The 24884-nt window shown below is 35.1% G+C and overlaps 2 protein-coding genes across 2 annotated transcripts; both read left to right on the top strand.

Moving 5' to 3' along the window:
• The first annotated feature begins 1879 nt into the window (after positions 1-1879).
• LOC105031993 (uncharacterized) lies at positions 1880-3585 on the top strand. Its single transcript, XM_010906311.4, has 2 exons — positions 1880-2371; positions 2465-3585. The coding sequence occupies exons 1-2, from the start codon at positions 2043-2045 to the stop codon at positions 3297-3299; spliced, it is 1164 nt and encodes a 387-aa protein (XP_010904613.1). The 5' UTR covers positions 1880-2042; the 3' UTR covers positions 3300-3585.
• Positions 3586-20954: 17369 nt separating this feature from the next.
• On the top strand, positions 20955-22433 carry LOC105037392 (uncharacterized). The gene is made up of 2 exons (XM_010913065.3): positions 20955-21293; positions 21403-22433. The coding sequence occupies exons 1-2, from the start codon at positions 20962-20964 to the stop codon at positions 22238-22240; spliced, it is 1170 nt and encodes a 389-aa protein (XP_010911367.2). The 5' UTR covers positions 20955-20961; the 3' UTR covers positions 22241-22433.
• Positions 22434-24884: the final 2451 nt, after the last annotated feature.

Below are 24884 nucleotides of genomic sequence, written 5' to 3'. Positions count from 1 at the left end.
TATATTCTTCATTTTTTTTCGGAAAAAAGTAATAACATTTATTATTAACTATTGTAACAAAGGAAAATAATGAATGTTAATTATGAAATGACACTTGTTCACACTTATCTATGTGCACATATCTACACTCTATAAGAACAAATTAATAGTTTATTGTCTAAAGGCGGAGAGATCTACTGAGGATTATTTTTCTACAATATAATGGGTTTTATCTATATACTTTTAAGCATGCCTAGAATATTGAGAGCTTTCTTCTAGGGATAAAAATGGATCAGATAATGTCTGTTCAGATCTATTTTTGCATCTAAATTTATCGATAGAAATTTGAGTATTTAGCTAATATCCATATGCATATCTATATCTGTCAAAGAGAAATGGATGTGGATTTGGATAGAGAACTATTTGATTGATATCTGACTATTTAATTTTATTTATAATCCTGTTTGATAGAGAACTATTTGATTGAAAACCAGAGCCCCAACAAATTGGCATTCGGTCAACCAAGAAGCATATTGGGTCCGAGGGAGTAGACATCATTGGCTCAACCAACTTAGAGTTCAAAGTGGCTTCACATTGGTAATCCAAACAAGCCCAATTTCTAATTGAGTCGCTTAGCTTTGGCTCAAAAGAAGGTCTAGAGACAGCTGGCCTAGCACTGAAAGGTGTGAGAATAGAAGAATTTGAATCAAGCACCGCTAATGCCACCGGAAAGAAGATCAAATCAACCAGATCCATAGAAGAGGAACAATCCAATCGAGTAACGGTTGTGATAGGACCGGCAGGTGAGCTAACTGCTCTACCAGGACCAATCAAGTGCCAACTCCGTAGTCAACTCATTCTCCAACCGAGTTGGGAACAACAGAAGGAGCTGAGGTCATACCTAGTTCAGTAACCAGATCCTTATGGCCAGAGAAGGCAGCAATCGGATCCAAAGGAGGAGAAGACACCGCCATCTTCAACCGCGGAGTGTGTCCAGAGGTTAACCCATCATCAGAATCTTGCCTTGCCTCGGGATTAGAAGTTAAAGATATCCCAACCAAGCGCTCCAAATCTCCAACCAGATATTGAGCACAGATTATTAAAATAATTAACATACAACCTCCGAAATCTCAGCGAACAGCAATGTGACAGCCATTTTGATATTCCGACCTCCATAAATGTCTCAAAAAGAAGTCGAAGGAAGCTTCCTCTCAAACTCATCCTGTTGAAGCTTCCAAGTAACATCAATTTACGAGAAAGAGGGCAAAAAAATGAAAAATAGTGACAGAGAGAGGATATCTTGAGTGACTATATATGGTTGATTTAGCTATGTATCGTTGGCCTCTTATATAGATTTGACTTTCATAGTTGGCTTCTGAGATAATGGGGATTTGCCACCGCATATGGTTGGCCTCTTAGCTTAATTTTCCAAATTGAGGTTCCACCAGGACCAGGACCACCGACAGAAGTAAGCTACCTACGTGTCCTCTCAGACCCAATACGATGGATATTAATTAAGATATCGACCTCTAAGAAAAAGTTGACTTCCGAACCTGAGGATCTGGCAAATGATATAATTGGTTTTGGATAAGCTTTGGACCATACAATGAGGATGCTCTGGGCCCTGCCGTGTCCGCATACTCAATCAGACTCAAAATTATAGAAATAACAAATATATATAACCGTGTACGAACTTTGAAATCAAACACTGCTTCAAAAAAAAGATAGAAATGGCAACGAATTCAAACAAACTCATAGATCCAGAATTATTAAAATAATTAACATTCAACCTCCAGAAACCTCGGCGAACGGCACTGTGATAGCCGCCGGGATATCCTGACCTCTGTAAATGTCTTAAAAACAAGTCGACTTTCAAACTTGAGGGCGCTTCCTCTCTAAGTCATCAAGTTGAACCTTCCAAATAACATAAATTTAAGAGAGAGAGAGAGAAAAAAATTGAGAGAGGGAGAGAGAAAGAGTCTCTTGAGCGACTATATAGGGCTAAACTTTTCTATAACCTGCAAGGCTGTAAACAGAGGCCAAAGGCTAAGAGAGAAAAAAAAATGTACGCCACAAGGCTACTTTCCGTCTTCAAGGACTCTCCCGATGCTGCCCTCCAGTCGCCACCTGAAGGTCCGAACTCAGGTTATCTTGTTCTCCAGGATGAAGGACCGGATGTAGCCGAGCCAACATGCTGTTGGGGCCTATGCAAAGATACACGAGTCCGGGATCTCCCATTCCCCCAGAACAGGATCCTCACCATCGAATACACACAGCCAAATGGACAGAGCTCTGCCACCTACACTGAAGTAGTTATCTTTGTCCCGGTTATGGATCAACCACTCTCATCAAATCGCTACTATGTCATCCTTGTTAAAGGAAAGCATAAGGGGTAACATCATTTATATTTCTCAACTTCTACTCCAAACTTCTTCCGGACATGAATTCTAATTCCTAAACACTATGATGCAATGAAAATTTGCAGGAAAGCGTTAACATGTTCGAAAGAGGAGGATAAGACAACATGCTGCTTCTGCCGATGTGTAAAGGATTTGAAACCAAGGCCTTTTGATCATACGAACATCTACCAACAGATGGAGATCGTGGGAAAGAAAGGTTGCTTCACTGCTAAGTCCATAGCTTCTGATGGCTACCCTCCCTGGTTGCTGAGGACAAGGTATTGGAGGGTCTATGCTTCGAAGCCTAAGAATTATAGCTTAAGTGAGGCTTCTGGAAGAAACAAATCCCTGCATGCACGCCTGTCCGAATTGGACTTCCCAATATCTGCCATGAATTCTCCTAAGGTAGGTGTTGGGAAGTGGTACATTCCTTTTGTGTTTGTGAAGGAAAAGGCGAGCTTCGAAGAACAAATGAACCTTTCTATGCTCTATGAGATGACTCTAGACCAATTCTGGGAAGAGGTATACACACGCGAGAATTCGCATGGCAAAGGGAAGGTTGTGGAAGTGAATTCTAGTATTCGGGCGGAAATGGTTTTCTTGAATGGTAGGGAAGCCAAACAAGATGTTGAAAGGAGTGTTGATGGATTTCTGTGGTTTAAGCCCCTTGACTCGATGGAAGAAGGGATAGGGTTGAGTTCGGCAATATGGGAAAGGATGAGATGGGAGGAGAACAGGGGAGGATGGGTTGCTGGTGAAGAGAAGGTAGAGAGGGTGGAGGAATATGGAGGGGGAAATGGGTGGAGGAAGTTTAGTTGTTATGTGTTGGTGGAGAGGTTTGCTATGAAGAGGATGGATGGGAGCTTGGCCTTGATCTTTGATTTCAGACATACCAAGAAAATTAGGACTAAGTGGGAGTGAGTCTTGTATGATCCCTCACAATCCAGGCCTATTTCCTGAGGATTCATGGTTTCTACTATTAGAGCTATTTCTTCTTTGTTTCTATATATGCTAGGGATTGTTTAACAATATGAACCGGTTGCTCTGGTGTTTGGTGTTTCAATTATATGTAAAAATGATCTGGCTTGCTGTTGTGTTATCCGTACTCAAAGGTATAATGGATGGTGGTTTGATCAATACTACCTGGTTGTATTGCTTCGCTTACTAATCTGTTTTTTATGGACTCAAGTCATTTTTTTGGATTCAATCTTTGGTTCACTCTAAATTTAAAGTAGGCATCTTTTATTGTATGTTAAAATCTCTTTGGACCCAAGGACGTTGGACTATGGGCAGGCCATGGTCCTGCACATGAACTTAAACTGACATGAACCTACTACCATCTAATAGGAATTCAGGCTTAATCCAGATTCTGGCATGGAGGCTCAAAGCTGGATTTGTTATCATTTCAAATAATCACTTTGTTATATCAGGTAGCGCTGAAAATAAATCGGATACAAATTAGATACTGGTATATCTATATTTGTATCCTTATTTTTCAATGAATATGGATAAACTATGAATATTAAACAGATATCAAAATTAATATTTATATTTATTTTAAACGGATAAGGATGCGAATCGGATATCAAGCATAACCATATTTATTATAAACAAATATGGATATGAATCGAATATTAAGTATATTCGTATTTATTGTAAATAGAAATGGATGCAAATCAGATATTAAATATATCCATATATATTTATCTAAATACGGATATAAATTGGATACTATTTTAGATATTAATCAAATTTTAAACAAAATTCAATGATAAAAATCAGATATAATGACATGATCATAAAAAATCTAAGATAATCATGATCACAATTCAAGATAATCATAATTACATGTAAGAAGGATAATTATAATCCAAAGCTTCATTGAAAGCAAAACATAGATTATGAAAATCTAAAATATTCAAAATAGAGATAATATGTACCTTATATTAAGAATCCAAATGATCACCAACACACTTTTTAGTTAATATGAATGTATGTTTATCCATACTTGTAATAAAAATACCTAAATGCAAATAAAAGAAAATAAAAAATTAATTAAGTTGCATCAATATTTTAAAACAATAATCATTCAAAAATGAATAAATATATATTTATTTTCTCACTAGAGCTCCTATATATTTCCACTTCATCATAATGAGAACCATAATATTATTTTAAATCTATGGCTTCCAATTACTAAAAGAGCAAGCATTCAAATGACAAATGATTCAAGTAAATAGCATAATCCTTATAAGATAAATGATATAAGAATTAAGATTTAAATACATAAATAGTATCAAAAATATAACCACCATCCACCATGGTTAATCTCATTTAAAGATAAACCTTAACTATATTCCATAAACTCAAATATCTTTAGAAATTCATAAACAATTAAGTAAAATAATTTAATTTACTTCAATAACATCATATGACAATCTTCAATGTTTCAATCGATAATCACCTTGAAACAAAAATAATGATATTATTATATAAATAAAAATAATAACTAAATTTTTTAAAATTATATATTATATTCATTTATTCTTATCATAATATATGAATTGATGTTGATTTATTTGAGTCTTCAACAGATATAGAATAGCTATCCGACATAATAGGGAAACCAAAATCATGAATAACAAAAGCAATCGGATCTAAAATAAAATAAAATGATAACTAGTAAAGTATTATAAATAAGTTAAACTTAATAAAAATATTATATAAAATATAGTAAGTTATCTTTTTTCTCAGATCTTAGTCAATCTTGAAGACAAATCACAGCTTCAACAATATTAGGATCTAATAAACTTCGAAATGTATCTATCACTTGGCCTATACTAAATACTAATTTTGAAAATACAGTAGGTACTAAAATTGTCAAAATATCTCTTGTAATCTAAGACAGGATAGGATACTTTAAACCATTAGATTTTCATCAGTCTAAAATATCAAAAACATCACCTTCAACATATCACCAAATAGATTCCTCCATATATATATATATATATATATATATATATATATATATATATATATATATATATATATATATATATATATTTGTTCTAATTTATTGTTGCTGTGCATTCTCCTTCATAAATTGAGCAAACATTTTTTTTCTTCCTTCTATCTCATCAAACTCATCAAAAATATATCTCCTATTCCTCAATGAACCAATGTCGTAAGTAAGTGGAATAGAAGAAGAAGAAAATTTCTTTCATACTCACTATAAAGCTTTTGAATGATATTATGAACATTACTGATCTCTTTTTCTCCATTTAAAAATAGATTTATGAGTAATAAAACTTTATCATCTTCATTTTATAGCAAGGATGGAGGAGTGAGCCCTTTAGATTTGATTGTTGCCAATATTTGTCAAATTTCTCCTTCATTGATAATGCCATAACAAGAAAAATTGATCCTTAGGATTGATACACCACTCAACAATTTATAATTAAATTTGATAAATTTTTTTAAAAAATAGATTTGTAGTTAGATATGTTGTGCTTGAAAGGAGCTCAGTGATGTTATAGAAGGTTTTCAAAGCGTGACAAAATATTTTTATCTCTTTCTATTGATCATTTGTTGGATACATATCGAATTTTCATGGATCATCACACTACAATCTCTTAAAAGCCTCAAGATAAGCATTCCTGAGCATCATATACATAGAGTTTCACCAGGTAGAAACATCAAAGTGACAAATCTCTGTATGTCTCCAAATTACATTCTTTGGCCTTCTTCTCAAACTCTTCTAATTATAGTGGAGAGCTTCAAACAATCTTCACCATTTTCAAATATTTTTAATTATCATATTAATTTTTTTTAGTTCATCTTGTACAACTAAATTAATAATATGTGCCACACATGCATGAAAGAACTGGCCATTGCATACAAGTGCTATTTGAAGCATTTTCATGATTTCTCTAACACAAACATCATTGGTATTGCAATTATCCCATGCTAAAAAAAAATAACTTACAATCAATATTCCAACCTATCATATTTTTTACAAATATATTGTATAAATTGACTCCCACATGTTTTCCTCTCAAATGCATAAAGTTAATTATTTTCTTTTTCAAATTCTAATCATCATCAAAAAAATGTTGTCACACATAAATAAGACTTATTTTGTTTAGAAGTCGATAAATCCATAGTTGCACTTATCCAATAAGAAAATAGACCAAATATATCATAGATCTTTGTTTTTCCTCTAAATATGTCTCCATAATCCCCTTTTTAAGAGTTATGCAACTCTTTAATTCAAAAGATGGTCACAAAGATTTAATAAAATCAATAAATCCATCATGCTCAACCATAGAAAATAGATATTCATGCATAATAAATATTTGTAGAAGTTTCTTATGGCTAACATCTTCATCATATGTATATGTGTTCAAAGAACAAGTACCATCCTCTCTTTTTAATAATGCTTGCAACATTTGTTGGCCTTTAATAATAGCATTCTTAAAAAATGGATGACACTTATCAGGATGACTTTTCAAATGTGTTGTCCCTAAGCTACTAGCTCCATTGAATATTCTTTTGTAATGATTATATGTTGCCTCTTCTTTTTTAATAATTTTTTCATCTATTTTCTTTTATAATTCATACTTTGTAAAATCATCCTAAATTTTAGTTGTTAGTCTTTTCTTTTTTTTTGCCCCTTTGTTTGATTTGTAGGCTCATTTGATTTACTATGTATATCTTCAATTATCACTAGAAGATATGATGTATAACAACTATATTAAAAATACATGAAGTTTATCTTATGTATCAAGATATGATCAAACAAAACAAAGAATAATTTTCAGAAAAAGATCGAAGTACCTATATATGCATAAGTTTTTGACTAATAAAACATAATAAAGTATGCAATACTAGAAAGAATTCAAGGTATCTATGACATATTAACAAAAATCATAAAACATAAGGACAAACCTAATATATTCTTTTGAAATTTTTATCTTCTTTTTGAATTCACCAACCACTACAAGAAAATACTTTTTTTACTGACGGCTATTAGCGATAGCAAAACTGCTATCACTAATAACAATTTTTATTGATGATGAATGGAGACCAACAAATTTGCCATCATAAAAAAATTATTAGCGACAGTAAGTTGTGTCTCTAATAAGAAGTAATTTTATTTTTTTAATTTAATTCTAAGATTATTAGTGATGGAGTTATCTTATTAGCGATAGCATATTGTCATTGCTAATAATCAAGTAATTTTATTTTTTTAATATTGTTCTAAGATTATTAGTGACTAGGTTATCTTATTAGCGATGATATTTTGCCGTCTCTAATGACCAAGTAATTTTATTTTTTTAATTTATTTTTAAGATTATTAGTGACGGATTTATCTTATTAGCGATGGTAATTTATTGTCGCTAATAATCTTAATTTTTTCCCCTGGATTCCTCCCCCCGGTTCTAAAGACTTATTAGAGATGGTATTTTATGTTATTAGCGATGACTATTAGTGACGATGATGTGCCATCGCTAATACTTAGATTTACCGACCAAATGTTACGATGAAAAATTTTTTCATCACTAAAAGGAGGTATTAGCGACGGCTTAAATACTTATTAACAATGGCTTAAATACTTATTATTGATGATTTTAATTTAAATTTTAAAAATATCTATTAGTGATGGTTTTAGTGACGAAAGCTAGCTGCTGCTAATAGTCTATCCTAAAAACACCTCTTGGGTCCCCCGACTGCCTCCCCACTTCCCCCCAGCCTCCCCTCTTCCCCCTACCTCCGATCCCTTCTCCTCCACCGCACCGTTGAAGCCCTTGACCTCTTCCCCCTAGCCCCTGCACCATTGTCCCTGCCTCCGATCCGATGTCTCCTCATCAATCGAATCACATGTTTTCTAGCCCTCCCCTTATCAGATCACCCTCGACCTCCCCTTTTCCCCCACCTCCAGTCCTCTTTCTCCTCTGCTGCACCATCGAAGCCCCTGATGTCCTCCCCCTAGCCCTCACACCGCCGTCCCCACCTCCAATCTGACGTTCCCTCACCAAATCGCATATTCCTGAGCCCTTCTCTTGTCGGATCATCCTCTTTTTATTGGATCGAGGCCCCCACTGCCTCCCCCTTCATCAGATTGCCCCTCTCCTTTTTGGATCGGACCCCCCACTGCCTCTCCCTTCTCCCCCCACCCCTCCGGCCCATTATCAGACTGAACCCGTGGCTGCCTCCCCCTTCTCCCTCCACCCTCCCCCTTTGGATGCCTAGCCATCAGAGCATGGCATCGCCAACCCATCGCCAAACCCACACCAGATCCATCGCCAAAACCTGCACCACCGTCAGAGCCGTCAGGTGATTTTTAGCGACGGTGATGGCAATGGCTCCATCACCGTCGCCATAATTCATTCCCACCTTTTTAATTTTTTAATATTTAAAATTATATTTATCTAATTAATTTTAAATTAATAATATCTAAATTTAAATACTATTAATTTAAATATTAATAATATTTAAATTAATAATATTATTAATTTAAATAATATTATTAATAATATTATTTAAATTAATATTATTCTTGAGAGGTAGAATTATTTTGAAAAGCTTTTCGACGAGAGTAGCTTTACGGTCTTCGACGGTAGGGATTCGAGATCGGACCACCATTGGACTAGTTCTAGCCTACTTAACTACTCTGATGGTGGTCGGAGTAGCTCGATGATTAAACTCTAGACCCTAGGCCTGACATGAAGTCCGAAAAAAAATTTTGGACCAGATTCAAGGATGGGTGTGGCCTGGCCCACTCCGACCTGTTTCCATCCCTATTTGCAATCTCGCTCAGTACTTTGAAACCTTCAGGATGGGATTTGCTTGGATGTTATGCTGGTATGCTCATACAGTCTAGTCATTTAGTACGCTCCAAATCTGCATGCGTGGGACATGTATTTCGACCATCTCCATTTGCAATGATGTCCTTTACTTAAAAATTCAGTATTTTAAAAATTTTAAAATTATTGCATTGTATATAACAATAGACCTATCTTATGATTAATGTACATATTATATGTTATCCATATATTTATATATTTTTATATGGATCGAAGAATTATGTATATTGGTCAATTGACTATCTAGTTTGGATAGTTTGAAAATTATAATTAATTCTATAGATAATTATAATAATCAAATGATATGTTGAGGGTTCGAAAAAAATTTTAAATTATATTTTTCTTTAGTTCTCCTCACACATCTTTAGCCATATGTGGAGAACTAAAAAAAAATACTGTCAAAATTTTTTTCGATCTTTATTGCATATCGTTTGATTACTGTAATTGATCTATAGAATTAATATAATTTCTGAATGGGATAGGACCTTCTATACCTATTAGTTGATGATAAGATGTATTTATTATGTAAGCTATTTTAAATGATAAAATATTTAGTAAGTATTTTATCTGATATTTATATATGCAGAATCTTTAGATAGTGTGCCATAGACCGTAGTTAGATAGACCGTCGAGTAGTCAACGGGGTGATTTCTACTGAATATAAGGAGAGTATCAAGTACTTTTGTGATTATATTTTTAGGAATGCTACACTCTTAGTTCAAGGACGGGCTCATTGTTCTTGTAAAAGATGTGTTAATAGAAAAATGCTTGATAGGATACAATAATTACCCATTTATATAGGAGTGGATTTATGTCAAACTACAAATATTGGTACATACATGGAGAGACATGAGAGATAATTGCAAGGATTAGAAGTCCTCAGCAAGACTGAAATACAGACAGAATGGTAGACATGGTTATGAATGCAACTGATCCTGAATTTGACTGAGATATGGAGGATGATCCAGAAGCTGACAGTGACGATTTCTATCATATGCTGAAAGATGTTGATGAATTACTATGGTCAGGATGTGAAATACATACTATATTATCAGCTGTGTCAAAATTGTTGAACTTAAAAGTTAAGTTTAATATAATGGTTAATTGTTATGATAGAATGGTAGCAATAATAAAGAAGATACTACTGAAGGATGAGAAGTTTAGTGGGAGCTTCTATACTTCAAAAAAAATGATGAAAGGGTTAGGCATGGGATACAAGAAGATAGATGCATGTCATAATGATTGCATGCTTTCCTACAAGGAGGACCAACTGAAAAGTACATATGACATATGCGGTGAAAGTCGATTTAAGTTGAGCCAAGAGGATAGAAATCAGAAGGACATACGATATAAAGTTTTTCAATATCTTTCTCTCACTCTTAGACTTCGAAGGCTCTAGTTGTCTAAGAGTACTGACGGACAGATGATATGATACAAAGAAGGGATTCGCAAGTACACTGATATGATGAGTCATCCCTCGGATAGTGAGGCATTGAAAAAATTTGATGCTTGCCATCCTTTATTTGCTCAGAAATCATGCAATGTCTGACTGGATCTGTCTATGGATGGGTTTACACCGTTCAGTCATGCAGCGGTCCTTCATTCATGTTGGTCAGTCTTTATTACTACATACAATCTGCTGCCTAGGATGTACATGAAAGAACAAAATATCTTTCTTACATTAGTTATTCTTGAACCACGGTATCCTGATAGAAATATTGATGTATATCTATGGCCTCTTTTTGATGAGCTAAAATTCTTATAGTCCGATGGCATACGTACATTTGATATATCGAAGAAGCAGAATTTTATAATGAAGACTGTATTGATGTCAACCATTAGTGATTTTTCTGCTCATGGGATGCTATCAGGATGGAGCACACATGGAAAGCTAGTATGTCCCTATTGCATGGAGAATACAAAATCATATCATGATATATAGTTAAATAAATATGATACATAGTTATTTTATTCTGATACACAGTTAATATAATATGATGCATGGTTAATTTTATTTTTAAAAATTATAGATCATGTCTTTCTGAGGTTGGAGCCTTCACAGTCAGGGAGAGAGCTCTCATGCTGCCAGCTCGCATGCTTCTGCACCACACATACCACATGGTAAATTATAATACTTTAGATATTTTTTTATGTTATTTTATTCTTTATTATCTAATATAATATTTTTTATGATGTCTTGATACTCTCAGGTTCGGACGATGTGGGGTCATCAATGACCCCACAGTCACATGGAGTTGCACCGGCTCTTAGAGTCAGAGGCATGGCAGAGGATCCGCCTGATTCACGATACCTCTGACTCGACTAAAAGATAGAGAGCTCATCCATATTCAAAGCTGCATGTATGTACTATATATCTTCATTAAATATATTTAAATTTTAGCCATTTTAAAGTCTAACATTTATTGTTCAAAATAAATTTTGTAGCACATTTACAAAGCTTCAGATGCCTCATGTGGTTACCAGCATCATCCGACGATGGATGTCAGGGCCGGTGAACAAGTTCTCCAGTTGGCCATCGGAGGCTCGTAATGTAGCCTGAGAGATGTTCCTGATAAGTCAAAGATGTTTAATTTTTAAATTTGCAGTAGGTTTGTATTCTATTTATTAATATAAGGTTGCTTCTACTTGCAGGGATACTATCGATTTGAGACTCCTCAAGATGAAGAGGCTGGCTGTCGGACCTTCGAGGTGGCAGCCATGTAGAGGTTCTGGGATGGGCTGTACAACCCTCGACAGTCCACCATAGAGTACTCTAGTTTTGAGTCACCATCGGATTGAAAGTTTTGCATAGATCAGTGGATGCAGACGAACATATGAGAGGCCCTTTACGACTAATTGAGTACAGTGAAGTACTCTGATAGGCGGTAGAGGAATGATAGAATCGATACATCTAGCAGCATTCGATCAAGCACACTAGCGGCTCCATTGGCACACATCTTATGTTCGATAGATTGATAAAAATTCTACACTTAAATTAATTTCATATTAAATTAATCATCTATATATTTTAATTAATTTAATTTTATTATTTATTTATTATAGATATGGCAATTGGGTTATGCACCAAGGTAGTTGCAGATATAGGAGGCCACATACTAGTTTAGGAGGATTGGAGATTACTTAGATCCTCGATCTCGACAAATCATGGTAACAACTTAAAATATTATTTATTAAGTTTTTATATATACTGATATATATGAACTAATAAAATTTTAAATTATATAGGTGGATTATACGGAGTATCTCGTATCATGGTATGATAAAGGTCTATCCTCTCAGCCCCTCTTTGACCTTGAGAGATTGCTTAAGGCCATCGGAGGGGTGAACAAGAGTCGGGTCATAAGATTTGGCCACAGCTTCGACCCTCCACCAGCTTGAGGATCTTCTTCGATATTCTCCTCTCAGGGCTCAACGATCCAGACGTGCGCTGACGCACATATAGAGGAGGTCGTGCAGAGACTTTGGAGCTAGCAACCTCAGAGCTTTCGAGACACCGTCTGTGATACGGACATTGAGATTCTTCAAGATCTGTATCTGCACGATCAGTTAGGCTTATTATCACAGCCATCACAATAAGTCTACTAATAATTTTTTTTTTTATTTTAAATTTTTATATTTAAAAGCTTCACATATTTGGGCTTGAGTCTGGAAAGAAGATGTAGGAGATAAAAATTCAATCTAACCATCCAAACGATCTGTTCGAGAATCGAAGTAGTATATCAAAATATATATTGCCATATCGATATATATATTTTTGTATCAAAATTTATTAATAATATTTTATTTATTTTCGTTACAGTATGCTGAGACATCCAACTCTCATCCAACAGCTGCTGGAGAGGACGTACTGGAGTAGAAGGAGGATAAGGAGGATGAGGATTGTATATGATTTTTTTTTGATATATATGCAATTTTGATATTTATAAAGTAGTATCTATATATAAAATTATATAATTTATATTTATAACATAATATAATTAATTTTATATTTATGATTATGTTACATAATTATTATCATATTTATAATAGATTTTAAAAAATATTATTATTTATTACTATGATTAAAGTAGATTTTAAAATATTTAATTATAAATTTTTAAAAAAATTTAAAACTATTAATGATGGCATTAGTGATGCAAACTGTTGTCGCTAATATTTTTTAAATTTTAATCCAAAAAATTAAAAAATATTAGCCATAGTAGTAGCAATGAACTCGCCATCACTAATATTTTTCTAATAGTTTAATTAAGAAAAATTAAAATTATTAGCGATAAAACTTTGTTGCTAATACCGTCACTAATTATCTTTATTAGCCATGGTAGTAATTAGCGATGAGGATATTTCTATCGGATTTTTAGTGATGGCATGCTGTCGTTAATATCATTAGCGATGGCAAACTGACTATTAGTGATGGTAATTAACCGTCGCTAATAGTCTTTTTTTCTTATAGTTAACATGCTCTTTCACTATGTACTACTAGCAATGTTATTATAGAATAGTCAGCATGAATGGTTGAATAGAGATACGGAAATATATAGAAAAATCCTTTGTAACAACGTTAAAACAATAACATCAAACAACATTATAATTATGTAATAAGAGGTCTCTAATACAACTAAGCTACTAGCAAGGAAAGCATCTTCATAAACATGTAAAATCATATTAATACAACTAAGCTGCTAACAAGGAAAGTTAAGATAGATGTCAATCCCATATTGAATCAAGTAATCAAACTTATGTAGGTTGGTATCCATAGAATTTCTTGACTATGTTTAACCATATACCATAATTGTTTAAACAGAGAATCCATTGAGGAAAACAAGAAAAAATTAAAGATGATCCTATAAACCAACCAACAACTCAACAATTCATAAAATAAGAAGGGAAAAAAGGTCCTACTTATAGGTCAATATATAATTTCATTTAGTTGTTTCAAGTCATAGCAATTGAACCAAAGGCTACAAGCAAGCATCTGTAACCACTGTAGGAGATGTTGTTCTCTGACATCATCATAATGCCTTTAGTTATGGATGCTAACCTTCCTTGGATAAACTGTGACTAATTTCATATCCGAAATATGTGGTGAATTACTTGGAACTATCATCTAGATAGTGATCACACCTAATTGAAGTTCAAATTCAGAAAGAAAGATAAATTGAGAGATAGGGATCACACATCTAGAATTTTCATTAGAGTAGTAGATTGAAAATTAATATTGGTTCTCGAAATATGGCAAGGGGTTAGTCTCAGTAACTTGAGATAGTTGTTGTGTCAAATGAAAAATAAATCTAGCATATCTCTATTCTAGCCATCGGTTGGGAAGGATACTCATCGCTGGATTCCAGCCAGAGAGGACTTTTGTCACCAGAAGTCAATCAAAAAGCCAAGAAGAACCCTTATCGTCAAACACTAGTTGGAATTTGGGAACGATGCTTGCCATCGATGTTGATTGGAAAGGTGGCTGGTCACCAGTCACCCGTTGAGATGGACATTGATTGTTAATCATCGATCGTTGGTCGGGATTCCTCATGGTGGTATGGGGAGAAGGAAAACAAAACCCTAGCTGTCGGGATGGGGAAAGAAAGACTTGAAGTTGAAGAGCAGAAGGGTTGAAGGGGGAAATATCACGATGGGAAGGAAGTTACAAGATTTTTAAGTGATGGATTTACGGATGTGGATAGCAGAGCAAAACTGGATCTGAGAGACCTGGATACCATTATATCATGTGGATATCCAGATCTGAATCTAGAAAAATGAGTAAAATCCATATCTGAATCCATATCTGGATATTTTTCTAAGTATCTGGATTTGATCAGAATTTGCAAAGTATATCTGAATCCGACCCAAATCAGATGTGGATACGAATATGGTCGGATAAAATTTGACTTATTTTTAGCCCTAATATCAGGCATAGGATTGCCGCTATATTTGCACGAGTGATTTCATTTGTATACCAAAGTGGATTTTACAGAAAAATCCATTTTATTCAATTTTGCAAGATAGGATATTAGATCTTTTTTTAGTTCCATTCAAATTTACCCTCTCCTAAACAAGATTACGTCTACTAAATGTAACATATTTTCTTAAAATGGCCGCCAAAATATACTATGTCAAAAATCATGCTCAGCTCAATGAGGTAAGCTTAACGAGATGTGGGAAGCCATTGGGAAAAGAAGCAGTAGTGGTGGTAATGTTGAGGTGCGGCTTACGAGCAAGGGCATCTTAGGTTATAGATACTACAAGAAAATGGGTTATTAGTAACGGCGAATACTATTAGCTATTGCTAATAATCCGAATCTCATTGCTAATACTATTAGCGATAGAACCCCATCACTAAAAATTTATCAAAAATAAGCTTGTCGCTATTACCATCATTAGCGGCGGTAACAACCCCACTACTAATAGGGATAATTAGCGACGACATTAACAATAATGAAGTCATCACTAATATTTTTTTATTTTAATTTTTTAATTAAAAATTATTAGCAACGATACTTACTGTCGCTAATGCCATCGCTAATAATTTTTTATTTAATTTTTTTATTTAAAAACTATTAATGACGGTTTTGTCCGTCACTAATACCATCACTAATAGTTTTTTTATTTTTTTAAATTTATAATTAAATTTTTTTAAAACCTATTTTAAACACAGTAACAATCAATTATATTTTTTAAAATCTATTATAAATAAAATTATAACTTTTTACAATAATCATAAATATAAAATTAATTATATTATATTAAAAATATAAATTTTATAATTTTATAAATTTATACTATTTTATAAATATTAAAATTACATACATATCAAAAAAAAAATCATGTGAGATCCTCCTCATAGTCCTCCTCATCCTCCTTCAGCTCCTGTACGTTCTCTTCAGCAGTTGATGGATGAGAGTCAGATATTTCAATATTCTGTAATAAAAAAATAAAATATTATTAATAAATTTTGATACAAAAGTGTATATATCGATACGGAGATGTATATTTCGATATACTACTTCGTTTCTCGAATAGATTGTTCCTACATATTTCATTCGATGATAAAAATTTATAAATCCTTCCGACTTATTAATTGGATAGTTAGATTGAATTTTTACCTTCTATATTTTATTTTTATTTTATTAAAAATTTAAAATAAGTAAAAAAGTTATTAATAAACTTATCAGTTATGATGGCTGTGACAACGAGTCCAGCTGATCATGTAGATGCAAATTTTGAAGAATCTCAACGATCGTATCGTGAATGACATCTCGAAAGCTCTAAGATTGCTAGCTCCAAAGCCTCTGCACGATCTTCTCCATATGTGCATCACCCCATATCTGGATTGTCAAGATCTGAGAGGAGAACATCGAAAAGTATCGAGCTGCTGGAGGGTCGAAACTATGGCCGAATCCTATGACCTAGCTCCTACTCATCCCTTCGGTGGTCCTAAGCCATCCCTCAAGGTTAAAGAGAGGCTGAGAGGATGGATCTTCATCATGTCGCGATACGAGATACTTCACGTAATTCATCTACACAGTTTAAAAATTCATTACTCCAAATATATCGATATATATAAAAACTTAATAAATAATATTTTAAGTTATTATTGCAATCTATCGAGATCTAGGATCTAAGTAATCACTAGTCTTCCTAAACTGGTGTGTGGCCTCCCATATCTATAGTTGTCTTGATACAGGACCCAGTTACTATGTCTACAATAAATAAATAATTAAATTAAATTAATTAATATATATATGATCAATTCAATATGAAATTAATTTAAGTGTAGAATTTTTATCAATCTATTGGCCATAACATATGTACCAATGGAGCTGCCAGTGTGTTTGATCGGATTCTGCTGGGCGGTCTGATTCTGTCATGCCCTCTACCACCTACCAGAGTACCCTTCAGTGCTGCACTAATCACAGAGAGCCTCCCATATGTTCATTCGCATTCAGTGATCTGTATAAGACTTTCAATTCGATGGTGACTCGAAACTAGAGTTCTCTATGACGGACTGCCTAAGATTGTACAGCCCATCCCCAAGCCTATGTGTTGCCATCTCCTTGAAGGTTCGACAGCCAGTCTTCTCATGCTAAGGAGTCTCAAATTAGTAGTACTTTTGCAAGTAGAAGCAAGCGTGTATTAATAAATAGAATACAAATCTATCGTAAATTTAAAAATTAAACACCTTTGACTTTCCAAGAACATCTTCCAGACTGCATCACAAGCCCCTGACAGCTAACTAGAGAACTTGTTCATCAGTCCCGGCATTAATCGTCGGATAATTCCAATAACCACACGAGGTACCTCAAGCTCTTTCAATGTGCTGTAAAATTGATTTTGAATAATAAATGTTAAACTCTAAATGGCTAAATTTTAAACATATTCAGTGAAGATATAATACTTATGAGTAGCTCTGAATGTAAACGAGTTTTTTATCCTCCAACCGAGATAGAGGTACCGCGAGCCAGGTGGATCCTCTACCATGCCACTAACTTTGAGAGTCGGGCACGACTGCGTGTGATTGTAGGGTCACTTGTGACCCCACATCATCCAAACTTGAGAGTATCAAGACATCATAAATAATATTATATTAGATAATAAAAGATAAAATAATTAAAGAGAATATTTAAAGTATTAGAGTTTACTGCATGGTATGTGTGACGCAGAACCATGTGAACTAGCTGCATGAGAGCTCTTTTCTCGATTGTGATGGCTCCAGCCTTTGGAAGACATGATCTATAATCTTTAAAAAATAAAAATAAATAGATTCATGGATTAATTATATAAATTATAATATGACAATGCAAGATTTAAAATAATGCAAGATAAGTATTTAAAATGATTCAAGGTAATCCAAGAAATAAAATGATACCAGAAGATCAGGAGAATGAGTGCGGCTGAAGGTGGCGTAATTACCCTCAATATATCATTTGATTACTATAATTATCTATAAAATTAATTATAATTCTCAAACTATTCGAACTGAATAGTCAATTGACTAATGCACATAATTCTCCTATCTGTATAAAAATATATAAATGTACGGATGTCGTAGAATATGTACATTAATCAAAAGATGGGTCTATGATTCTATGCAATATAAAACTTTTAAAAATAGGTGACTATGAAGGAAAAAAATAAAAAGCAAAATAAAGTAAGAGCAAAAAGAGACTCAGAAGATGCAATATCTATTCTAATAAGGATCATTAATTAAAAATCAGCCATCCAAAATCTTCATCATAGTTAGGACTGGAACTGGCTCTACCTCTACTTGAGCTCGATCCAAAATTTTTTTTTCAGACTTTGGATTAGACTAAGACCTGATGATTTTAGAAAAAAATTAAGCCCAGACTCGGCGCTGACTCTGGCCCAAGCCCGACCCGAACCATAAGGTGGCTGCAAAGTAAGAAGGCTGCAAACTAGGAGTAAAATTTTTTTAAAAAATTAAAATAAAAACTTAAAAATAGTACTTAAATCAGAGACCAACAAAGTAAATAAGGAAAAGAGGAAAAGAAGAAGGCTCAGATCTGCCATTGAAAAATAAAGCATTGCAAGTTCTTCTATACCTTTAACTATGAGATGGCTATAAGCGATTGCCTGCGATATAACAGACCATCCAAGCTTGCCCTGTAATTACAACAACAAGAATAGAAATGCATCATCTCCATCTCTCTCTATACTCTTTAGGCGCATCTCGCACAGGCAGTCATCATAGCCTCTTTATGAATAGAGCACTGTTGGTTTTAGATTGGATATGGGCTGGTAGTATCGGGCCTACTCTCGGGTTAGACTTGAGCTGGACCTGGGTTGGGCCAAAGATATACCTGAGTCCGGTCTAAAATTCAAATAGACTCTGTAATTAGGTTCAAGCCCAGTCGATCTGAACTATTTCAAGCCTAATCCGAAGCCTAATCTGAATTTAGACCGGCCCAAAGCCCATCAGGCCGGTCCAGACCCAGTTCCATCCCTACTCATAGTTAAATAAAATATGGAGGAGGCAATGGGAAGAAGGGGGAGGAAGAACGAGGGAGGCTGGTCGAGGACTCAGGGAGGCGGCTGGGGGGAAGCAGACCAAGGGCTGGGGGAGGCGGTCGAGGGCTCGGAGAGGCGGGTCGGGGGCTCAGAGAGATGGTCGAAGGCTCGAGGAGGCGGTCAGAGGCTCGAAGAAGTTGGATCCAGTAGCGTGGCAGGGGAAAATGAGGATCGGAGGTGAGGTAAAGAAAGGGGCAGTGGGGAGAGAAGGGGGAGGTGGTGGGGGTTTCGATCCGATAAAGGGAGGGGCAGGGAAGGAAAGGGAGGCCAGACGTTGGGACGTTGGCTCCGGGAAGCAGCCAGAAAGAAGGGGGAGCTCGGGGACATGGGCTCCGAGAAGAAAAGGGAAGGCTGGGCGGTGCGAGGCTGGGGAGAGGAGCTCGAGGACTCTGACGGTGCGGTGTGAGCTAGGGAATCGGGAGAGGAGGAGAGAGAGGGTTCAGTCGGTTGCTGGTGGGGGAGGATGAGATGAAAATCGAGGGCGGAAAACAAGGGTTTTAGCATGGGGAAGCCAAAAACTGAAGATGAGGGGGGATCAAACTATTAGCGATGGCATCTGTCGTGTCTAATACCATATTTTCATTGCTAATAAGCTTAATAAATTTTTTTTTTACGATGGCTTATTTTTTGGTCACCATTGGTAATCAGTAAAAACTATTATTAGCAACGGCAATATCGCTAATAGCCATCACTAAAAGTCATTTTTCTCATAGGGAGAAGAGAAGAGAGAGGTTAAACATATGTTACCGAGTATGCCTCGCCACACGTCAGATGAGTACCAAATTAGGTTTTGCAATTAGGGTAGATGGTTTATAACCAACATAACTTATTTTCCATTTATATGGGGTACACGAAAAATTATTGGTTGGTCAAGGTCTGCTAGCTTCGAGGGGGACTGGTCCAATTATGAAGCAACATGCACAAATACATCTATATTGCTCGATTTTTTCTCTTCTTTCTTTTTTTATGTTTGCACATGTTGCTCCATTATTGGACTGGTCTACCCCTGAGCTTGATCCAATGAATAACTTCTCCCGGCATACAATGGGGTAAACTAGAAGATATGTTGGAAGCATTTCCCTTTGCAAATTGTATGGCAGCCCGAACTGTTGCAATCTTGCCTGTGAAGAAATATCCAGATTAAAACTTTGGGATCCGGTTCCTCAAGTGTTGGACTGGTTTCATTTTCCTGCTATTCCTTCTAAAATCTAGTGGTTCCTCGATTGACATTGTCAAAGTGAATAAACAATAAAAATTATCTGGCTCATAGGATTAACGGAGTCAACGTTGAGGAAATAACTGGATACTTTATTCAAACAAGTGGCTAATTTCTAACACGAGTCAGAGAACGCAAAAAGTTAAAGCTTACACGAATCATCTTAAAGAATTTCGTCGAACACTGAATCCAATTAACTTGCTTGGTCTCTAAGCACAGTTTAGATGTCAAGCCCCTTGGAAGGTGGAGGCATAACAAGATTAGCACTTCAATTTGAACAGATATCTTGCATCTCGAACTGGACGGCACACGCAACTAGTTGAGTAGTCCAACCAAGCCAAGGAGGGAAACTTCGTGAACGCAGGCCGAAACTTCTCAAGCGCTACGCTTACGTCTAGCTATATATAAGCCTTACTCCATCTTTTCTAACCCTGAATTCTACGCAAGAAAGCGAGAGATGTATACAACAAGGTCACTCTTTGTCTTGAAGAATTCTCCTGGAAATGGCTTCCAACAACCATCTGTCGACGGTCCCAACTCTGGTTATCTCCTGCTAGAAGAGGAAGAACCCGACAATACTGGAGCTCCAAGCTGCTGGAGGCAACGCGAAGAAACTCAGCTTCGGGATCTTCCATTCCCCCAGGACAGTATCCTCACCGTCAAATACTCTCCTCAACAAGGAGAGAAATTGAAGTCTAAAAGTGCTGTTGTCGTCTTCATCCCAGTGATTAACCAACCACTCTCTTCCAACCGATACTATGTTATCATCGCCAGAGGAAGAAACAAAGGGTAACATCCGTCATTCATCTGCAATTTGCTCTCTCTCTCTCTCTTTTTTTTTTTGATTTTTTGTTTGGACAAGGATGAGTTGTTTTCATGCTTCAAATGGAATTTGTAGGAAAGCTTATACGTGTTCTACAGAGGGTATGAGCATTTGTTGTTCACGCGGTGGCACAAATGATGCGAAACCAAGAGCTTTCGATCACAGAGACATGTACCAACAAGTGGAGATTGAGTGCAAGAATGGTAGATTTCACGCCAAGTCTGTTGCTCCGGACGGGATCCCCCCATGGTTACTAGGAAGGAAGTATTGGAAGGTTTACGCTTCAAAGCCAAAGAATTATAAGTTAGATGAGGCTTCGGGAATTGACGTGGCTCTTCATGCATGTTTGCCGAGTTTGAACTTCCCAATATCTATCGAAGAAACTCCGAAGTTTGTCGTTGGGAGGTGGTACTGTCCATTTATCTTCGTGAAGGAAGAGAGGGGGTTGGGAAAACAAATGAAGCGTTCCATGTTCTATGAGTTAATTCTTGAGCGATTCTGGGAAGAAGTATACGCATGTGAGAATCAAAATGGAAAAAAGAAGGTCGTGGAAGTAAACGCTCTCACAGCAAGCGAGATGTTTTTCTTGGATGGTAAAGAAGTAGTGCAGGACAATAAGCCCCACGGGGATGGGATGATATGGTTGAAGCCTACTGACTCCAAAGGAAGGGGGATGGGACTGAGCTTGGCAATATGGGAGAGGATTAGATGGGAGGAGATGAGGAGAGGATGGATTGGTGATGAAGAGGTGGAGAGGATTGTGAGGATGGAGGAGCATGAAGGGAAGAGTGGGTGGAAGAAGTTTGCTTGTTACGTGTTGGTGGAGAGGTTTGCTTTCTGGAGGATGGATGGGAGCTTGGCGTTATCTTTTGAATTTAGACATGCCTCTAAGGTTCGGACCAAATGGGAGTAGAGGTTTCTTTGCCATCCTTCAAACCAAATCATATCATGTGGATCATGGATTTGTACCACTACTACTATTCCTTGTGCTCTAATATAATGCTGCTTGCTTGCTATTTTATCCAAAACTATATGTATTACTAGTGAATGTTTAGTGGCGCCGGTATGAGTACATGTTAGAATAAATAAAATACAGATTGCGTGAATGACATACCGTCTGCATCAGCACATACTTCAGGATGAATAGAAAATACAATACTGTGGACTAGTAGGGCAATAGCCCAATGGTTCCACTCTTTTGTAAAAAATTTTAAAAATCATTAATTTCATAATTTATAAATTTATTCATATTACTATATCCTCAAAATAAAATAAAATAAAATAAACAAAAAATAAAGCAATCCCCTCTTCGGGGTAACAACAGTTATAACGCCTTTTGCAACCGTTATATGTACCGGTAAAAACAGTTTCGAAGGAAGATTTGCTGTAAGAGAATAACATGATTAATTTCTGTAACCAAGTTTTAGAATAATAACTATTTTAAAATTTTAATAGCTGTTATAACAGTTTCAAACTACCTTTCTTACTCTACATATATAATAATATAGAAAAGATAAGATCTATTTTATTGAATTATTTTTTGCTTGCTTATTGTTTCTTGAATTAAATAACCTTTTAAAAAAATGTTATTTTATATAAATTATCTGTCGAAAATGATTTGGAAATAAAAAAAGTTATATAAGTTATATGACAGGCTATATTGCTAGGCCATAGTAGGCAACATGGCTAGAGCTCTCAAATCAAGAGCATAATGAATATCATATGCCTATAAGGTGGACCATACAAGCATGCACAGCTATTTGATTAATTCATAAAATCAAGTCGTAATAATTGTAGAACAATAACAAAATTTTCTCAATCCTCGATAATTAATGTAATGAAAATCCAATCAATTATGCACACCAACAAATATTCCAAGGTGATTAAGACTCATAAGTCTTCAACATATCCAAACAAAACTCTCCAAAATTGTACTAATAAGAAGTCCAAATAACATGAATAATCAAAGATAACTAGGTCTACTAGAAACTCCAGGCAATGTACCATGCACTCCCAAAGTCCTGGGTCATTTGTGGCTCAAAATTTGAAAATAGAAAATAAAAGATAATGAGCTAGCCAATAAATAACAAAACACTTCAAAGTAGGATCTAAGAATGCCAAACAAATAAATAATCAAATAGCATTTTAAAACATAATATTAACTGAGGAAGAACTTTATTTTTCATCAAATCTCAAAGAACATATATTTTCTTTTTTCAAATTTTTTTAAATAAATTGATACTAAACTCAATATCAGGTTATAGCCATGTAACCTAATGGTATGGGTCAAATAATAGATGTAACAACTATAGAGTACACCAGGTGCTGGATAATAGATAATAAATACTACTATTCTAATCCCTGGTGTTTCTGTATCGAAACTAGTTTCTCAAATTATAAGTTAATAAATCTTCCAAAAAAAATTAGAAGTCAATAGGACTTATATATATATATATATATATATATATATATATATATAAGCAACATCATAAATTAATGATCAATCAAAATTTCTAAATTTATTACTCAATATAGATCATGTGTTCAAAAATAACTTATTTACAAAAATATCCAAATACATAATATATTCTTATTTATTTTCAAAAACAAAAATAAAATAATTAGGAAAGTAATAACATCATACTTGACCCATTTTATGAAATAGAAAGCAGAAATTATAATATAAATTTAATAAACTAATCATAATTTTTTTCAAAACAATTTCTTCGAATAAATTATGAATAAAAAATAGTACTTACTTCTATCAGTGACAAATCCAAACATAACATTTACCAATCCACACCTAAAATCAATTAAGTCCACCACATCCACATTAACATTAGTACAAGAAATAAATAAATTATTGTTAAATTTTTAATTTCAACCATAATATCCGAATTACTCTGAGCTCAAATTTTCTTATCCTACTTATACATATGTGTCATTTCCTATCAACAAGTGAACAAGTGAGACGTGTGCCTGGCTAGCTTCACCTAAAAAGAAATAGAGCCAGTCAACACGCTACCGACGCGCTTGGGCAAATGACTTCACGCTCATGTTATCGGTTTGGAAACCATGTCCGGGGAGAAACAATTGAAGAATTCTCTTCCCACGTACATCTCTTGTCTTGGACCAGGGATTTGGTTTGGTCCGTTGGACCTGGTCCAAGCAATAATTAGACCATTTTCGAGAGTGTGTTAGTGTTTGAGAGAGAGAGAGAATATAATGTGAACAGGGAGAAATTATTGCATGGTAGAGATATTAGACGTGAAATAAAATTATTGCATGGACAAAGTCCAGGTGCACCAGCGAAAATCTCGGAGCATATGCACGGTGGATTGTGCGCAATCGGGAATTGATGAGATACAAAAGGTAATGTGGCTGGTCATCCGCCGAGGAATTTGGCGTGCATGGTGGAATTGGACCTGGTCCAAGTATTAATTAGACCTTCTTTTTCTTGACCTCTCTCAGTCCATTCGAGAAAGGCCTTGTCATACTACCCATACAAGTCTCTTTTCCACGAGAAAAATTTCTCCCGTGGAGTCGCATAGATGTTG

Source organism: Elaeis guineensis, chromosome 1, assembly GCF_000442705.2.
Source record: "Elaeis guineensis isolate ETL-2024a chromosome 1, EG11, whole genome shotgun sequence".
Classification (NCBI taxonomy): Eukaryota; Viridiplantae; Streptophyta; class Magnoliopsida; order Arecales; family Arecaceae; genus Elaeis; species Elaeis guineensis.
This window is presented reverse-complemented; position numbering and strand designations above follow the sequence as displayed.

Bases quoted from the DNA above. Each gene is read 5' to 3' on its own strand.
- LOC105031993 (XM_010906311.4), top strand. From the start codon at position 2,043: ATGTACGCCACAAGGCTACTTTCCGTCTTCAAGGACTCTCCCGATGCT. The intron at 2,372-2,464 runs GTAACATCATTT...GAAAATTTGCAG, and splicing joins GTTAAAGGAAAGCATAAGGG to GAAAGCGTTAACATGTTCGA.
- LOC105037392 (XM_010913065.3), top strand. From the start codon at position 20,962: ATGTATACAACAAGGTCACTCTTTGTCTTGAAGAATTCTCCTGGAAAT. The intron at 21,294-21,402 runs GTAACATCCGTC...TGGAATTTGTAG, and splicing joins GCCAGAGGAAGAAACAAAGG to GAAAGCTTATACGTGTTCTA.